The sequence below is a fragment of the Natator depressus genome, chromosome 8 (assembly GCF_965152275.1).
Source record: "Natator depressus isolate rNatDep1 chromosome 8, rNatDep2.hap1, whole genome shotgun sequence".
Classification (NCBI taxonomy): Eukaryota; Metazoa; Chordata; order Testudines; family Cheloniidae; genus Natator; species Natator depressus.
The window spans coordinates 92,620,453-92,637,942 of NC_134241.1; the positions used below are offsets into that span (position 1 = coordinate 92,620,453).

Sequence of the window (17,490 nt, forward strand, 5' to 3'; positions counted from 1 at the left end):
CAACCCTTTTCTTTCTGAGGGCCCCCCAACATGCAATAGCCACGGCTCACCTGTGCCACAAGAACTGCTTTTCTGCACATCCTGCAGATTAAAAGCCAGGACCGGTGTTAGGGGGTAGCAAGCAGGGCAGTTGCCATGGGCCCCATGCCACAAAGCTAAGTTGTTTGGGCTTCGGCTTCAGCCCCAAGTGATGAGGCTGGGGCTTCGGCTTTCTTGTTTATTTTGGCAGACTCCTGAAACCTGCTCACATCCCCTCAGGGGGCCCTGGACCCCTGGTTGAGAACAGCTGAACTAGGACACATGGTTTGAAGTGTAGTTGCTGTCTGAAAAGTGACCTTATTTAAAATTCTCTCTGTAAGTGTCATACTCCTGCTTACCCCATAATTTTCATATCAAATGCATGCAGTCAGCTTAAGATATTTTGACTGGTGGTGACCAAAATGCAGAGCTGTTGAAGAAGTCATAGAATATCTGTGTTGGAAGGGACCTCAGGAGGTCATCTAGTCCAACCCCCTGCTTAAAGCAGGACCAATCCCCCATTTTTGCCCCAGGTCCCTAAATGGCCCCTTCAAGGATTGAACTCACAACCCTGGGTTTAGCAGGCCAATGCTCAAACCACTGAGCTATCCCTCCCCTCATAAATGTATCAGTGAAGCCAGGGAAGGAAGGTGAAGGGGATCCCTAAGAAGTGTTAATAGGTGGCTGAAAGGGAGTCCTGGTCAATGGTATCAGACAAGGCACTGAGGTTGAGAAGAATGAGAGAGAGGAGCCCATTCATACAAACAGCAGTTGCCTTTCCAGGAGCGATGGAAGCCAGACCAGACTCAATCAAAACCATTTGTTCTGAGGGACCTAGAGAACGTGAATGAATAACCATTGTGTTTCCAAGGTTTTGCTAAAATGGAAAGAAAGGATGGTAAACCAGGGATGAGATCTGTACTGATCTGGACGTGCTGCCTCCACCCTCTGAGTCACCAGTGAATTGTTCAAGGCTTCATTTGATAGAAGCTGGACATGGTGAAAGTTTTCTTTTCTAAGTGGTGGCAATGAAAATCATGCGATTTTCACCTGTGATCCCTTGTACTTCTCTACGTTTACTACAGGCAGTACACTGAATATGGCTAGCACTGCGATTAGCTAACCACAAATCTTAGTTAGTTATCTATTGCAATAGACAAACACTGAAGTATCACCACAGTAGAGTTTCCAATGGCCATGGCACTCTAGTCTCAATGTACCTTATGATTTCCCTAGCTGCTGTAAATCTAGGTGCTCACAACCTTCCGATTACACTTACATCATTGAAAAGGCTGTTTCTTTTACAGGTCTTGACGAACTCAGAACCAGTCAGTTTATTATCATTAGTAAGATTCCTCGGAACTAGATTCTTCCTTGTTGCCTAATTCTTTCTGTCTCCTACAAGTTACTGTTTCTGTCCATACTTAACTATGGGAATCTTGCAAGCTCCTCATTGACCTGTAACTTAAGCACTCTGAAATGACACATCCTCATTGCCTGTAATAAGCAGTGTGCAAGACAGGCGACAGCGATGTTTTGACTCAAGGCAGTTTCTCTCTGTAGTGGCTGGCTCCCCAGGAACAAGTGTCCTCCATCTCAGACATTTTGTTCGGTCTTATTCACACCTTCTTTTTGTGGTGCCATCCTGCTTTTCCTACCTAAGGCCGTTGAACAAAGAGTTCATTTTCCCCCAAGTACAAAAGGTCCCTGAGTGGTAGTTAGTTAAATAAAAAACTTAAACATTAAATCTCACTATTGGGATAATATTCCACTATTTAATATCACTGAGCTTGCATTCTCTCTTACTAGGCATGGTTTTTCTATTAATTTCTTTCTTTGACTCATTACCCCAAAGTGTGTGTGTGTGTGTGTGTATGTGTGTGCTTTTTCTGTGTATTTAATCTAATCTAATCTACCCATGTATTTCTAATGCACTAGTTACTGTGGGATTTGACCACCAAACATGCAGGAGTCCTTTCTGTACTGGACTTTTCATCACATTTCCTTACCTGACAGCTGGTTTTATGTTAGTGCCATCATTTTTATGGACTGGGGCCTTTATTAGTTAATTTCATATTATTTATATAGTATCACTGATCTTTATGATGCTTTACAGCCAAAGATGAAGGCAAGGTCTGTACTCCAAGGAGCCTGCAGTCTAAGGGTAGTCTATATTACCCACCAGATCAGCGGGCAGCGATCAATCCAGCGGGGGTTGATTTATTGTCTCTAGTCTAGATGCAATAAATCAACCCCCAAGCGCTCTCCCATTGACTCCTGTACTCCACCGCCGCGAGAGGCGCAGGCAGAGTTGACAGGGGAGCGGCAGCAGTAGACTCACTGCAGTGAAGACACCGCAGTGAGTAGGTCTAAGTACGTCGACTTAAGCTACGTTATTCACATAGCTGACGTTGTGTAACTTAGATCGATCCTCCCCCCTCCTCCCCCAGTGTAGACCAGGCCTAAGGGCTTGTCTACACTTACCGAAGGATCGACCTGCGGCGATCGATGCATCAGCGGTCGATTTAGCGGGTCTAGTGAAGACCCGCTAAATCGACCGCAGATCGCTCTCCCGTCGACTCCTGTACTCCACCTGCTCAAGAAGACTAAGGGGAGTCCACGGGAGAGCGTCTCCCGTCGACGTTGCGTAATATGGACCCCGCGGTAAATAGATCTAAGCTATGTGGATTTGAGTTACGCTATTCACTTAGCTCAAATTGCGTAGCTTAACTGACTTTTCCCTTTAGTGTAGACAAGGCCTAAGCAGCAATAGGCATACAGCAGAATATGGTGATAGGGAGGGGAAAGGGAAAACGTGATGATTTATGGGCAATATTCTCTACAGGAGCTCAGATCAGTGGTTATGTTGTGATTCATGGGATCATCATTATTTCATATACTCATATTGAAAAAGGGGTTTGGATAGCCAGAAAGTGACCCTGCCAGAGTAGATTAGTGTTGGAAAACATGTTCAGTATAATAATTTTCAGAGCGATTAGGAGGAAAAGAGGGAGAGTGACTAGGAGGAAGGAGGAGACTGTTCCAGGTATTAGGGGCAGTGTGAAAAAGGTCCAGAGTCTTGAGTAGTGTTTTTGGAATTTTTTCCCATGAAAAGGTTTTCTGAGGGAAAAAGACCTCTTTAAAATTTTTTGTCAATATTTGAATCAAAATTGTATTCCCAAGGGTTAGTGAACATTTTCCTGCATGCGTGGGGCATACATGGGAGCTGAGCTGTAGGCTAGGGCAGTTCAGTCAGAATAGAACAAGTCTGAACTTTGATGTCGAAGGAGACACGGCCTTCACTTTTATAGAAGGCAAAAGAGACTGTACGCTTCAGGGTTATAGCTAGGAGGAGAAGGTGAGTAAGGGAGGGCAGAAAGGAGGAGGCAGTATTACTTGTGGCAACAAATAAACAAGGTGTGGATCACTCTTTTGGCAGTAGGGAGAGAGAGGAGAGGATAAATTGCAGAGAAGTTCTGAAAGGAAGAGTCACAAAACTTAACGAGAGCTTGGACATGGGATAAGATAGATACCGAAGAGTCTAAATGTGACCCCATGATTGTGACGCTCAGTAAAAGGTAGGGTAATGCTGCTGTCAAGTGTGAGATAGAAAGGGGAAAGCAAGAAGGTCTGATTTAATCTTCTACAGCCCTGCAGCAGGATCCACTGTGGTTTGCTAAGACATCTAACTTCCAGGGGTGCCTCACTCAGTAGGATGTGGCCACAAGGTTGTATCATGTTCTTTTTCATTGAAATATATGATGATTAGGAGCTAGGTGTCAAAGACCCTAATGATTCCTGGGTGGGGGTATTTAAATGGAATGAGTCCAAACTTTTCTTCCCCCGAAAGAAGTGAAAATTGAAGTTACAACTTCTTTAAAAAAGAGTGGTGAATCGTTCAAATACTGAACACAGTGCAGCGCACCAGGGCCTTTACAATTGGTATATGCAACCTTTGCTGAATCAAATCACCTTGTTCCAGAAGAAAGGAAAACAAGAGAGTGTGTTGGGCAGCACTGGTTTACATTCAAGAAAAATATCCTAGTAACGATACAGCAGCTTCTCAGGTACTGTTTGTACCTCTCTCGAGGAATAACAGACCTCCAAGCAACTTGTTAAATGAAAATTCTTGGTTCCTGATCTTTCGGTGCAACATAGCAGTCTGCCAGTGGGTAGACGGTTGATTCCCTTAAATTGAATTTTTCCACTATTACTAACTTCACACATCTAATGTGATGGATTTTTTAGTAGAATGGAGGGCACAGTGAGAGCACTATGGGAAATACTTATCATTGGTCATTCTTGAAATAGAAATAGGAAAATTCTTGAAATAGGAATAAAAAGCACCTGAAAGGTTTAGGAGAACATGTCTCATTCTCTTTTGATGGGACTTTGCTCTTAAATCTCTTAGGTATTTTTGATGATTTCCTCTATATTTTCTTATTTAAAATGCATAGTGTTTCTTGGAAAATGACACTGTCATAATAAAATGTGAGCTTTGTGAAAGTGTGAATGGTTGGGGTGACACCCTCTTGGACTAATTTGGAAGTTGTGCCATATATCACTGGATAGGTAACTTCTGATAATCTTACAGTAAGATTGTGGACTTGACCTACTGTATCATCTCTGTCAGAGTATTTGTTCTCTTCATGCTTATATTATATGGGCAAAAAAATAGATTTATTTAAAGATTTACAAGATGTTCTATTAAATTTGTGAGGATTAATTTCATTAGTAAAGCTCATTGACTTCTAAAACGTAACCTTCTTCCAAAGAACTAGGATAGTCCATATAAAGGTGATACTAGTATATTATATGTACAGGACATTTGTTTCACTATTAAGTTTGGTATTTCCCATTTACAACAGGCTTTCACTGTTTTCTAGAAGGAAAAAACAATCAGATTTAAAAAATCATAACTGATCATAAAAATCATAGCTCTCTTGGATTTACTTTATAAGCGGATAGTGCCCAATCCCTTTCTCACTCATGCTATAGCTGAACTCCACTGACATCAGAGGAATTTCTCCTCACACATTATAAATCATGACTATAGGAGGAGAGTTGGGCCCAAACTTACTAAAGTACAAGAGCCTGTGCCCAGGAGAAGGGCCGATGACTTCAGTTCCCTCATTATGCTTCTGTAGATGCTGTCCCAGACTCTGAAAGGACATTTTCCCTCTCATCAAGAGTTGCAGAATGCTAGGTCACACATTATATAGTGGCCTGTGATTAGCCCCACCCCAGGAATATGGGTGTTTACTAGGCTTGGCAAAATATGATTTTTTTTTTATTATTTTGACAGATAATATCCATGTTTGTTTTTAAGCTTTTTTTTTTTCAACTTTTATCTATTTAAATTTTCAGTTTCAGGAAATTGTGTGAGGGTCGTATAATTGCTATTTAATTACAGTTCGACATGGAGATTCAAAAACTTAAAGCTGTATCACCATTAAAACACAAATTGTCAACAATTGTCAAATTGTCAAAATATAAAAAGTAAATATCCTTAAGTCAAATGCCAATAAGTTCTCAAGCAGCATTTTTCTTACTTTGCCTATTTGTAAATTTCAGCCATCATCAATGGAAATATTTTTTCGTTGGGTCATGTGTGTATGATGAAAACAGCATTTACTGATAAAAATTTAGCCCTTCCAAGACTAGTTGTTGTTTTTTCTGATTAACAGTAATAAATTAGGTGAGGCAAGGACATTAATATTGCTGCTGGCCGAACTGATAGCTCCATTAAAAAAGCTCATCTGAGGAGAAAATGGAGCCCTGGCCCAAACATGACTCCCATTTTGCACCCCCCGACCCGTCCTAGAAAAAAGCAAACACTTATGTAGAAGAGGGATGCAAAAGCACCTTAACTTCATGGAAATTCATACCCAGATGCAACTTTGGGGTGTTCAAAAACCAGATCCAAGTTTTGCCACTCATGGTCATCTCCTCTGAAAGACATTTCCTATATTAAAAGGGATCACTCTTGATTTCAATCACATAGAATGACTTAATTCTTTTGTAAAATACAGGGAACTTAGCTACAACTTTCAAATTTTCCAGACTCCTACCTCGATGATGATTGTGCATTTGATTTACTGTCACAGGTTCCGACGAGCCAAAAGAAGGAAGGTGTTTATGACGTGCCAAAAAGTCAACCTGTAAGTGTAAGTATTTTCCCTGTTTATACAAGGTAGAGGTGGTATGTGGCACAGCTGCTTTGACTCTCATAATTCTCTGGAGTGTATGGTTCCTTCTAGCATTGTGATTTTCAGTGTTCTGCAATACTAGTACTGGTTCAATCCCACTGGGGAACCTGGGTGAGCCATTCAGTTAGGGCCCCTTAATATGCACATATTTATTGAGGTCACCCCACTCAGATACCTACAACCTCCTCCTTCCTGATCTCTTTTATTCACGCTCCCCCTTCTAACCACTTGTAATGCGAAATCTTTCAGTAAATGTATAAACCTCTGCAGCTTGATCCGAAAGAGCTACTTCTGGTAGGCTTATCAATCTCTGTATCTGACCCAACCACCACTAGAGAGGGACAGAGCACCATACTGAGTAGATGTGGGTTGTATTGCCTTCCCCCATACTTACAATTAAAACTGTACATTGTATAAAGGTTTATTAAATTAGTGAAGGACAACTGTGAACGCAGGGGCCAGCTGGGTTGGAAGTGAGGAGAGGAGCATTAGGAACAGACAGAAGGAGTCAGAATTCTTGGGGTCTTGATGCAACATCTGCAGCCTCTCAGAATCACCCCCTGGCAAATACAATAGGCTGATGTGTAATGAGTGCATAAGAAGCTTCAAATTAGACAGTGACCAAACATCAGGAACTTGCATAAAATTACAGTTCTGTAAACTGAAAAAAGCTATGTAAAAATCCCACTTAACATGTGGCACAGGAAAGCAATTCGTTTTTAATAAAACCAGCTTCTTTAGTAACTTCATATTGTAACCTCTGTACAATTGCAATACAGAGATATAGGTAATTGCTATTGGTCTGAACAACAGTGAGCAGTTCCAGAAGGAAATAGTCCAAGCTCAGATGACTGAAAAAAGGGACCTCATTTAACAAATCTCCCAACTGACAGAATCTTTGCTGTATTTAGCATGTTGCTTTCGTGGTCATTACTAGCCATAATCAGCACAGGGAGGTTTTCCTCCCACCATTACTATGTGTAATTTCCACCATGTGGTAAGCTTACAGCATGTTACAGACCAATAAAGACTGCTGGGTTGACCCTCCTTTTCTTGTTCCTTGTGAGGGTATTTGCACTTGTGTAAAGTGGGCGTCAGTTGCTACCAGATCAGCTTGTTATCATTTTGCATTCACTCTCCATACATGCACATGTGCAAGGCAGTGGAGAATTGACCCCATATCCTTACCCCAGAAAGGGCTAGTGACAAACAGTAAGGGGAGTGGAAGGACAGGGGCTTTAGTGATAAGATTATGCACTGGCTGAGGTTAATGAAGCATGCATCTTGAGGGTTGCACAGGTTTGGGCTGGTTTTGTGTTTTACGCATAAAGGTAGGTTGAGAGGCAATTTAGATTAGTAGGCTTCATGGGAAAAGTGTGTTTTGAAGAAGGATTTGCGGAAGAGTGCAGAGGTGCAAAGATGAAAGGTCAGGAAAGGGATTCTAAGTCCAAAATGCCCATGGGCAAGAGAGTGCAGAACAAAAATGTCCACTGTACAGCTTGGGCTGAGCACAAAGAGCAAGATGGGAAGTAAAGAGGATGGTGGGAGCTAAGATGTTACACACAATCAAACAAAGAAATAAAGCCCACTCTAAATAGTTTGTAGTAATCCACTATGGGTGATCCACTTGTTGCTAAGCTAAATATAGTAAGACAATTCTTGTTGAATAATTAAGATTGTTGTGGGCAAGGAATAGTTATAAATTCCTCAGAGTCCAGTGTTAGAATTTTCTGTGTAAGTTTCTAGTTGGGGTTTTTGTGGTGGGGGGGTTTGGTGACATTTCAGACTGACTTTGTATATTGGACTCTGCTTACGGTTCATGCAGTATGAAAGACGGTACAGTATTCTCGCTAAAGTGTTTGCAAAAGCTTGTACAGTAAAACCGCCCTGGTAAAGAGGATGATTTTGTTAAGATGCTGGGGTCCGAGTTCAGCCCATGACGACATATTGCAGCTCTCAACTCCATGAAGTTTGTTATTAACTTTCACTTTGACCCCTTCTCAGTAAAATTCAAAATAATTGGACCCGAAAAACACAGTGTCAGTATGCACTTTAATATAACATAGAAAAGAAAAAGAAAATGGAGGCATTAAGTAAGAAATAAGTAGCCAGGACCTTTCACCTTTCTATTGGTTTATAAAATAGAAAACCGAGGCAGCTATTAAAATCTGTGTAATATTCCACTACACATCTAGTTTTATTACTCATCTTTCTGCATGCAAGACACTTTGTCATGGAGATGCTTGCCATGATTTTATTTTTCTATTTATAGCTGTCCCTATTACATAAGCCTCTAAAATTCAATTTGTGCTCAAATTACCCAGTCACCTCTACCTGATTTAGACATACAAGGACACTTTCTTTATTAGTAAATCTTGCTTCCATTAATTTCTTAAAGGCTGAAATAAGGGGAAAGTTTTCTCTAGTTTCTAAAAGATATTTGGGATTTTGAATTCCCTCTTCTTACTTGTATAAACAGTCCTCCATAAAAATGCAGCAGATTTCACCTGAGCTCAAATGGATGGACTGGGCAATATAGACAAGAGTCCGTTTCCAAACCCAAGTATTTTTGTCTCAAGTGGTTATTGATCCGGAAGGCAACAGTTGTTGGAACAGGGGATTGAGAGTCAAAATCCTGGTTTTGTTGACAGTTTTGCCTCAGGGCACAATGTGTGACCTTATTTAAATTACTTAAGGTAACACTAAGCGATTTAGAAGCCTAATCCAGTTTTCAAAAGTGATGTCAGCACATATGTAACATAGACAGACCCCAGTCGTTGGTGGGCGGGATCAAACCTGGGATCTCTGGAGCTTAGTGCATGAGCCTCTACTGCATGAGCTAAAAGCCATATGCCTGTTAGCAAAGGCTGTAGAGCAGACTCATTAATCTCTCTCGCACTCTCTCTCTCTCGTTGCCACTAAATGGGACAGAACACCACATCCAGGAGGCGTGTGGGTTACACATAGAAGTCTACACTGTCTTTCAGTGAGACTTGGCCCCCAAGTCTTTTTTGGAAATGGGACTTAGGCTGCTAAGTCACTTGGACATTTTTGAAAAATTTGCCCTTAGCCCCTCTGTATTATCTGTCTGCCCCCCTGTAGGAGGATTGTGATGACATCTACTCTCCTTCACAGTTGTGTTACAAAGCTTAATTAATTAGGGTTATATGTATAGGCTTTGAGACAAGAATATTATAATGCTTTGCGCTTGTATAGTGTCTTTACAACCTTAAGTCTCGTGGCATGCATGTGAGGTAAGTATCATTATCCCCAATTTACGGATGATGAAAGTAAGGCACAGAGATGTGAGGTGACTTGCCCAAGCTCACGCAGAAAGTCAGAAGGAATGCCTTGCTGATAACAGAATACAAATCTCCTCAAACCCAGCTCTGTAGACGAGTCTCCCTCTCAGACATCCTGGGCAGAGGTTTCTTTATAAATGTAAAGCGCTGGGATTAGGTTCCCTGTGCTCTCTCTCCAGTTCTTTGCTGCTTTCCGTTTGCAGCAGCTCCTGCTCTCCTGATATATCCCCATTCCCAGACATGTCTCTTGCCTCTTTAAACATTCCTTCCATGGCTTTCAACATTCCTTCCATGGCTTCCTCCCTAGGACCCCTATCTTGTGGTATACCCTGTTCTCTCCCTGCTTCCTTTCCCAGACAAACCTCTTTAGAATGGACGTCAGGCAAATCAGGCTTTCCCCGAATGGTATGTTTTTTTTAAGTGGGGTGTACGCCACTCAGAAATTGTGGCTCAGCATTTGAAATTAGCCCATCTAAAAGTACTAGTTGTTTAATGAGCTCCTTTTGTCATAATTTTCCACAGTCTTCCCATTATACATACACGTCAGGTTTTACCTGTCATGGTGTTTTTAGTAACAAGAGTCAAGCTGTAAATACCCTTCACTAAGCTTGTCAGTCAAGTCACAATAAAGCCTACTTTTTTCATCAATGTGTCTAAACTATCTGCTTACAATTTTATGCAGGCTTTCAAACAACTCATCTTACTGCCATATAAAGATTCAGAGCCTGATTCCCAGCTGCCTCACATACTGGGTATGAAACATTTTTGGTGGATGGGAATTTTTTTAAAGAAAGAAATGTATGCATACTATGGACTTCTATGGATTAGAAATTCTGTCAGTGGTTGCTATAGACTGATGTACTTTTGTGCAGTGTGGGCAGTATGCATTGACAGCATGCACTCGATGTGAATTTACTGCCTTTAGGTCTAATGGTAATACTGGTGTGTAATGGAAACACTAAACCCGGTATAGTTTCAGCACTGAAGGTGAGACGTAGCTGTGAGGTGTCTTCAGTGGTGAGACTCACACTGTAGCAAAAGGCCATTATTGTAACAGCCTCTCCACACTAGAGTGATCTGTTTCCAGTCAACACGTGAATACCATCCCCTTTGTGACCAGTGTCATCAGCCTTGTGTCACACTGTACATGTTTCCTTGCAGTGTTGCTAGGTGACCTCTAGCAGTGTGTATCTTACCATATGCTGCTTGCATCTGATGTTTTACACTGCGCTGTCATGTCTTTAGTCGACTTAGATTTGTTTTTCCTGTAGTTTGGATTCAGAAGTAGACAGATAGCATCCTAGAAAGCATCTGCATTCATTGTAGTCTGGCACTGGCTGCAGCTGATTGAGATGAGGCAAAAATCTTGTCCTTGTTTGGCACAATTATTTTGTCATGCCATTGGAGGTCACATTTATTTTGCTAGGGCTGTGTGTTAGGTCCATTGAATGGCTATTACAAATCCTGGATGTTATCCATGATTAAAATACTTCCACATTGTGGGAATCCCACAGAAAATTCATCTACATTTTAAGTGTCTTTTTCATTCATCTTATAGAGGCCAACAGGCCTGATTTTCCACTGCCTCGCACTTACACCTTTGCAAAAGGAAGGAAGAAGGTCTGACGTGGTAGTCTTTTGCACTTACTTTGCACTGGTGTAAATAACCATATAACATGTGAAGCAGTGGAGAACTAGTCCCCACTATGTTCTGACATGTTTCTTAATGATATCTACAAATCACATTATGACTGCTTTTGCTGTAGCAACACAGGACTAACATTGCTATCGTTAACTATGCAGATTCTATAGGAAAGTCCTGTAAATTTTAATGGGGATTAAACCAATCAGATTTTATAGAAATTACCTCCAAAACCTGTTGAATTTAATAGAATGATGTCCTATTTTGGAATCATTGTGTATATTTCTGTAGCAGAGATGTACTTTTCTATTAAATTCTATAGTGTGATTGTAAAAAATATTCCCTATTACATTCTGTATGACTTTTCCACAAGGCACCAATGGGAGCTTTGTATGGTAAAAGAGCAGAATTTTACCCCCTTAAACCATGGGGAAGAAAGTCGTGGTCATCATAAAGGTCATCTTCCTAAATAGGACCCACAATTTGAAACAGAAGGCCAGATTTGGATATCATTGATGTCAGTGGCCAAGCCCCCATCGAGATTTTGCCCTTAGCTAGTAGCATTTGAAAGGAAAGGGAGGAATGTTAATATAGTACATACATTATTTCAGAAGTAAACAGAGCAGCTTATGGGTTTCCTGCAGCTCATGAAGTTCTACTCAATAAAAGAATAATTAGTTAATATTTGTAATTGCTTTGAAGATTAGAAGTACCATGAAAGTACTAATATTGTGTTTTTTATATGCTGCAATATGGCCCATGGGTGCCCTTACCTTAAATACGAAGGCACCGTTTACATGGGTCCCAATATCTGGTGATCCAACTGGATCCAAGGGGAAATTTAAATAAGACTCTTTGTCACTGAGACACTTGCCATCAGCTTTGTAATTTATGGCTGTGCCTGTTATATAAATCTCTAGAATTCTTTGTGGCCAAATTACCTTTACCTCTAAAATTCATTATATGCCAGATGACCCAGGTGACCTGTGTCTGATTTAGGCACACAAGGACACTTCATTTAGTAGTAGAAGTTGCCTCTATTAATTTGCTAAAGGCTAAAACAAAGAACATAAGAAACTCGGGACGGCTCCGCTCCTGAAAGCCCTTTTGGGAATTGAGTGTTCCCTTTTCTTTTCAGTCTACAGAAACAGAACACTTTCCCCTTGAAGCAGGAATAGATGGGACAGCAATCAAAGGCAGTCTCTTTCCAAACGCATATCATTTTTCTGTCATGAGCAGATGTAGCACACATGGGATTTGTAGTCTCTGTGGCATCTACCTCCATATTAGAATTAAGAGCAGCTATCATGCTCTTGGTTTCATTCTTACAACTCTTGCGCTCCTCGTAAGCTGACCATAGTGCCATAGTTAGGCAAACTTTGGATGCACCTCGTACTGTATATGTGATGTGTACCAAGTCCCCGTAGACTGGATTGTGGGGGTTAAGACTTGGAGCTCTGCATCCCTCCCAGTTAAGACTTCCCCAAACAAATAAGGGTCTTCCTTCACCCTTTTCACCTCTATATTCTCCTCCCCAAGAATGTTGGAATACTCTGGATCTACAGGTGATAGACTCAGAACTAGATGCAGCAGAAGTTGGATTGATTCCCCTAAAAGAATGGAGGGAGGTGGGACCTAATCCACTGACGAGTCCAAACTTGCCCTATCTCCTGGTATCCGGAAGCCTCTTTCTGCCCACAGCAAAACCCTAATAAATTAGCAAGTCCACAGGTGCTAGCTACCTGGGAAATAGCCCATATACCAAAGGTTGATATAAAAGTTATTTTGGTTGGCAAATAGACTTTAGCTTAAACCAGGGGTTCCCAAACTTGGTTCGCACCTTGTTCAGGGTAAGCCCCTGGTGGGCCGCGAGACACTTTGTTTACCTGAGTGTTCGCAGGTTGGGCTGCTCGCAGCTCCCAGTGGCCACAGTTCGCCGTTCCCGCAGCTCCCATTGGCCAGGAATGTCGAACCGCGGCCACTGGGAGCTGCGGGAGGCTGTACCTGCGGCTGCTCAGGTAAACAAAGTGTCTCGTGGCCCGCCAGGAGCTTACCCTGAACAAGCCGCTAACCCAGTTTGGGAACCCCTGCCTTAAACCAATAGATCTTACCTTAGCAAGCATGGTCGTCAAAGTGCTCACTCAATAAATTGAGTTCTTTGACTCTCTGTAACAAAGAGGTTGGTATTTTCTTTTAAAGTCTTTTATTTTTGTGGATTTTACAGAATGGCAGGGTTAAAAGAGGAGTGTTTTTTTTAAACATACGCCTACCAGTTTGAAAATCCATTTCTTAGTGTAAGTCAAGATAAGACATACTAATTGAGAAGCAATCCGGGGGATTAAAATCAACGTTTTTGCCCCCATTTTATCTGGAATAGAATAAAAATTATAAATCTTGGCAGAATCTTCAGTGGGAGGAAACATAAAGTGCTAAGATTTATAAAATGCTACCCATCTTCTCAATTTGAATATATGACAAATTGAGAAACTGAAAACTTCACCTTGTTCAAGTTGTTCTGATTTTTGGAAGCACTTTTGCAAAAAGTAAGAGGAAAAAAATCACAAATGAGTATCATTTATAAAAGCAGCATTTACTGTTGGTTCTAATTTTCAAAATAATAATTGCAATTTCTTTACACACCGTGCATTAAGACAGATTTATTATTACTTCTAGCATTTCTGTTTGGAGAGACATAGCACTTGTACATTGGCCATTTGCAGTCAGTTTGATTTAGTGTTTTCCCCTTTCCTCCTGTTGCCATTGTCTACACCCATAGCTTATCTACACTTCCCTCCCAGGGACAGTTTTCCAATGTGAGCTATGTTTAGTTTCTCAAAGGTGCTATAATCAGTGCAGTTTGTTTATATCCTATTGTGAGAGCAGTAACTGAGTTGGAAGTCTTTCAGTAAACATTCTGTAATGTAGTTGTTACACTACGATGATTATAATTTCCCTATGGTACAATGCTTCATAAGAAAGGAATACTGATGCATGTTAGTAGTACTTTGGACAATCGTTTTAATTTTGTTTCTTTAATGGCATATCAATTTCTGTTCACAGTCCAAGTGGTTGACTATTTTTTTTAATCTTAAAAACTTGACAGAGATAGTGTATAATTGGATTACATCTATTTTGAACATATGTCAGTATTCCCTTTTGATTAAGCATTGTACCATAAGGAAATTATAATCATCATTGACAAAGTTAGCATAGATGTCATACAAGATAAAATTACTGCTACGCAATAGAAGAGGGAAAGATTTCAAAGTCCAGTCTACTCTGAAAATGTAGATTACTGGGAAGATTTCACTTGCCTCATTTTAGGAAGGTCTTTAGCTAGACCGGGGCTCAGGCCAGAAACTCTGTTTCTGGACTCAGATCCTGATTTCCTGCAACCCCCCTGACCTGATGCAACTTCCTGTGCACCCTAGGGTGCACTTTGGATTGACACCCAGAGGGGTTCACATGGGATGGTGGGGCCTGTGGAGCCCCATGCCATGAGTCCCAGCACATGGTCCTCATGGGGATAGATCCCTAGTGTGGGGCTGGGCAGGGCTGCTGGCCCCTTAGGGTGGAGGTCTTTTTGGAGAAGCTTGTTTACAAAGGAGCACACTGCTATATTTGCTATTCTCTCATCCCCAAAGGGGAACTGACCTAGGTGGCAGGGTCAGAATGTCACAGGGAGTCACTCCTGTCTGCATGGGCATCCCCTTTGAAATGTGGGTGCAGTTTTACAGGAGTCACTTAGGTCCCATAAACCTTTATACCCGATCCCAAGAAGATGGGGGAGGGCACTTCCCCATCCAGCCAGGTTTAGTACCACAGTTCAATCCAGTCCATGTGGACCAGACTTTCTCAGGGGGGGCTTATTTTCAATATTTTCCTCCTACCTTCAATCTCCAGACCCTCAAGTGTAGGGGGCTTTGTTCCTTTTACCCCTGCTGGAAGCTTCACCTCCTGACTACTAGGCCCTGCCTGGCACCCATGTAAAGGAACTATTAATGCACACAGGGGTCATGCTGTGTGGTAGGAGAGAGCGGGGACGCTGATGTTCTGCATAGGGTGGCAGATTATCTTGAGCAGCCTCTGACTGCTATATTTATGTTATCTACAGAGAGCCCCATCCTGCATATCTTTACTCATGCGAGTAATCCCCATGGTGCCAGTGGGAGAGCACAATTACATTTGCAAGTTCAGATCCTGAATGTGTCCATAAGCCATACATTTCCCATCTCCAACATTCATTCTCAAAACCCTGTAACAGCTAGCATATCTTTGCTTAGTAATCTTTCTCTGTTTCCCTATTCATGTCGAGTATATGTTCTGGAGATGTGTGATAAAGTTTTGGGTAGAAAAAGCATCATTATAAATGATGCTGTTTTCTTATCTCACTGTTCAGAAACCTGCTTTACTGGACAGTGTTAGTTATTGAGGTCAAAGAAAGAGCTCTTAGAAGTTTGTTCAATTACAAGGTTATTTCACAAGATACTTTTCCTGACTTCAAAATTATATGCGGCTGTGTATAAAATTCATAGTTGTACAGTTGAATGAATTTTAAAGTCGTGACAGTAAAAAAAAAAAACGTTTTGGCCATAAAAAATAAGACAAAAATAATTTCTGAATTTCAATTGTGTCCTAGAGAAACTGTTAAAACAAAACCAAAAAACACCGGCATTTCTTTTAGAGGATTTAAGGTAAAGTTTTGAGTATATGGATCTGTTATTTTCAAAGAAACACAGTTTTTACTTTCAGAGATAAGTACCATTTGTGACAGGGTCGGGCCAGATGGCTACAGGAGAGTGATAGAAGGCAGATATATTAGCCCCAGGTTAAGTAGGTCCTTTTTCCCCAGGTAAGGTCACAGGGAAGGTTCCAGAACAATCAGAAACTTTCTGGAAACAATTAAGTCAGGCTGATTAGAACACTTGCAGCCAATCAAGAAGCTGCTAGAATCAGTTAAGGCAGGCTAATCAGGGCACCTGGATTTTAAAAAGGAGCTCACTTCAGTTTGTGGTGTGCGTGCGAGGAGCTGGGAGGAAGAGGTCCAAGAAGCTGAGAGGGAGAAGGCATACTACTGGAAGACTGAGAAGTACAAGCATTATCAGACATCAGGAGGAAGGTCCTGTGGTGAGAATAAAGAAGGTGCTGGGAGGAGGCCAGGGGGAAGTAGCCCAGGGAGTTGTAGCTGTCTTGAAGTTACCTGGGAGTAGTTTTGGGCAAATATTGCAAAAGATTTACCCTTAAAATCTGCAAATGAATTTCCTTTGGCTGAGCTTGTGCCCTAATTTGTGTTCGCTTTCTATAAACATCCAAGCAAGTGCAATTTACCTGCACAAATTCTCACAGAATTGTAATGTTAACTTCAGCAAATCAAATATATTTCTGCCAAAAATGGTATATTTAACACAACAGAGGAACAGTGAGGCAGGCAGAGATCTGACTGCATCCTCCATAATTAGGACCACACAGTACTAGCATTGAGATGGTGGTCTCATATCGTGCTCTTTGTCACCAAGTTTTATTTCCTAGCTTAGTGCTTTCAGTGACTTTCAGTTTAGGCATTCAGCATGAGGACACTACTCAGACATCTTCAGGTGCGTCCCAGCAGCACTCCCTTTGATCAGTCTCCGTGCCTGCATTGCTTGTAACACATGTACAGCAGGGAACCAGCAAGCGAACAGAGAGCACAGAGAATGATCTGATGATGTGGAAATAGCCTGAAAGGAAGGAAGGGCTGATTTTGGACTTACATTTGCACTGCGTTTCACTGTCACTGGGCTTGCCCAGCTTTGTTCTTTAACATGGAATTTTGCAGGATGTGTGCCCAAAAGAAAGATTAGCTCCCCTTGATACAATGGGCCTGATTCCAATTTCATGCTATTTCCATTGACTTCTATGGAGTTGGTTTGGATTAATTGTGATTTACATTGGTATAGATGAGATGAGAATCAGTTCCATTGACTTTTTCATTTTTAATTGAATGGTTAAGTTGTTCATGCTTTAAAAAATTCTCCCCGTATAGTAACCGTTTCTGATTAACATCATTTACCAGCCATGCCCCTGTTAACATCCTCATGGCAACATATAACAGATGACCATTATAGATCATACCAGGTCCTTTAGTGGTGTTCATGGCAAAAATTAATAATAAAGTCTTATATGATGTGGTGATTCTATGGAGTCACTATCACTTTTCTTCATGTTTTTAAACTGGACAATAAGAATTTTAGACAAATTGGAGGGTATGGCATTGGATGATCTAGAGTTAAGCTCCTTAGTTTATGCAAGTGACATCATACAACTGGCAGACAATGTTTGA

General features: G+C 41.2%; 1 protein-coding gene and 1 long non-coding RNA gene across 12 annotated transcripts in view; one reads left to right on the forward strand and one right to left on the reverse strand.

Moving 5' to 3' along the window:
• DAB1 (DAB adaptor protein 1) overlaps positions 1 to 17,490 on the forward strand; it is a 665,352-nt gene that overhangs the window by 609,438 nt on the left and 38,424 nt on the right. For all 11 annotated transcript variants that reach the window (XM_074961667.1, XM_074961662.1, XM_074961656.1 and 8 more), the window contains one exon: positions 6,126 to 6,185. In XM_074961667.1, coding sequence (XP_074817768.1) covers positions 6,126 to 6,185 — 60 coding nt within the window. The remainder of the gene's footprint in view (positions 1 to 6,125; positions 6,186 to 17,490) is intronic.
• LOC141992488 (uncharacterized) overlaps positions 1 to 17,490 on the reverse strand; it is a 34,728-nt gene that overhangs the window by 1,362 nt on the left and 15,876 nt on the right. The gene's annotated exons all lie outside the window — the stretch shown is intronic.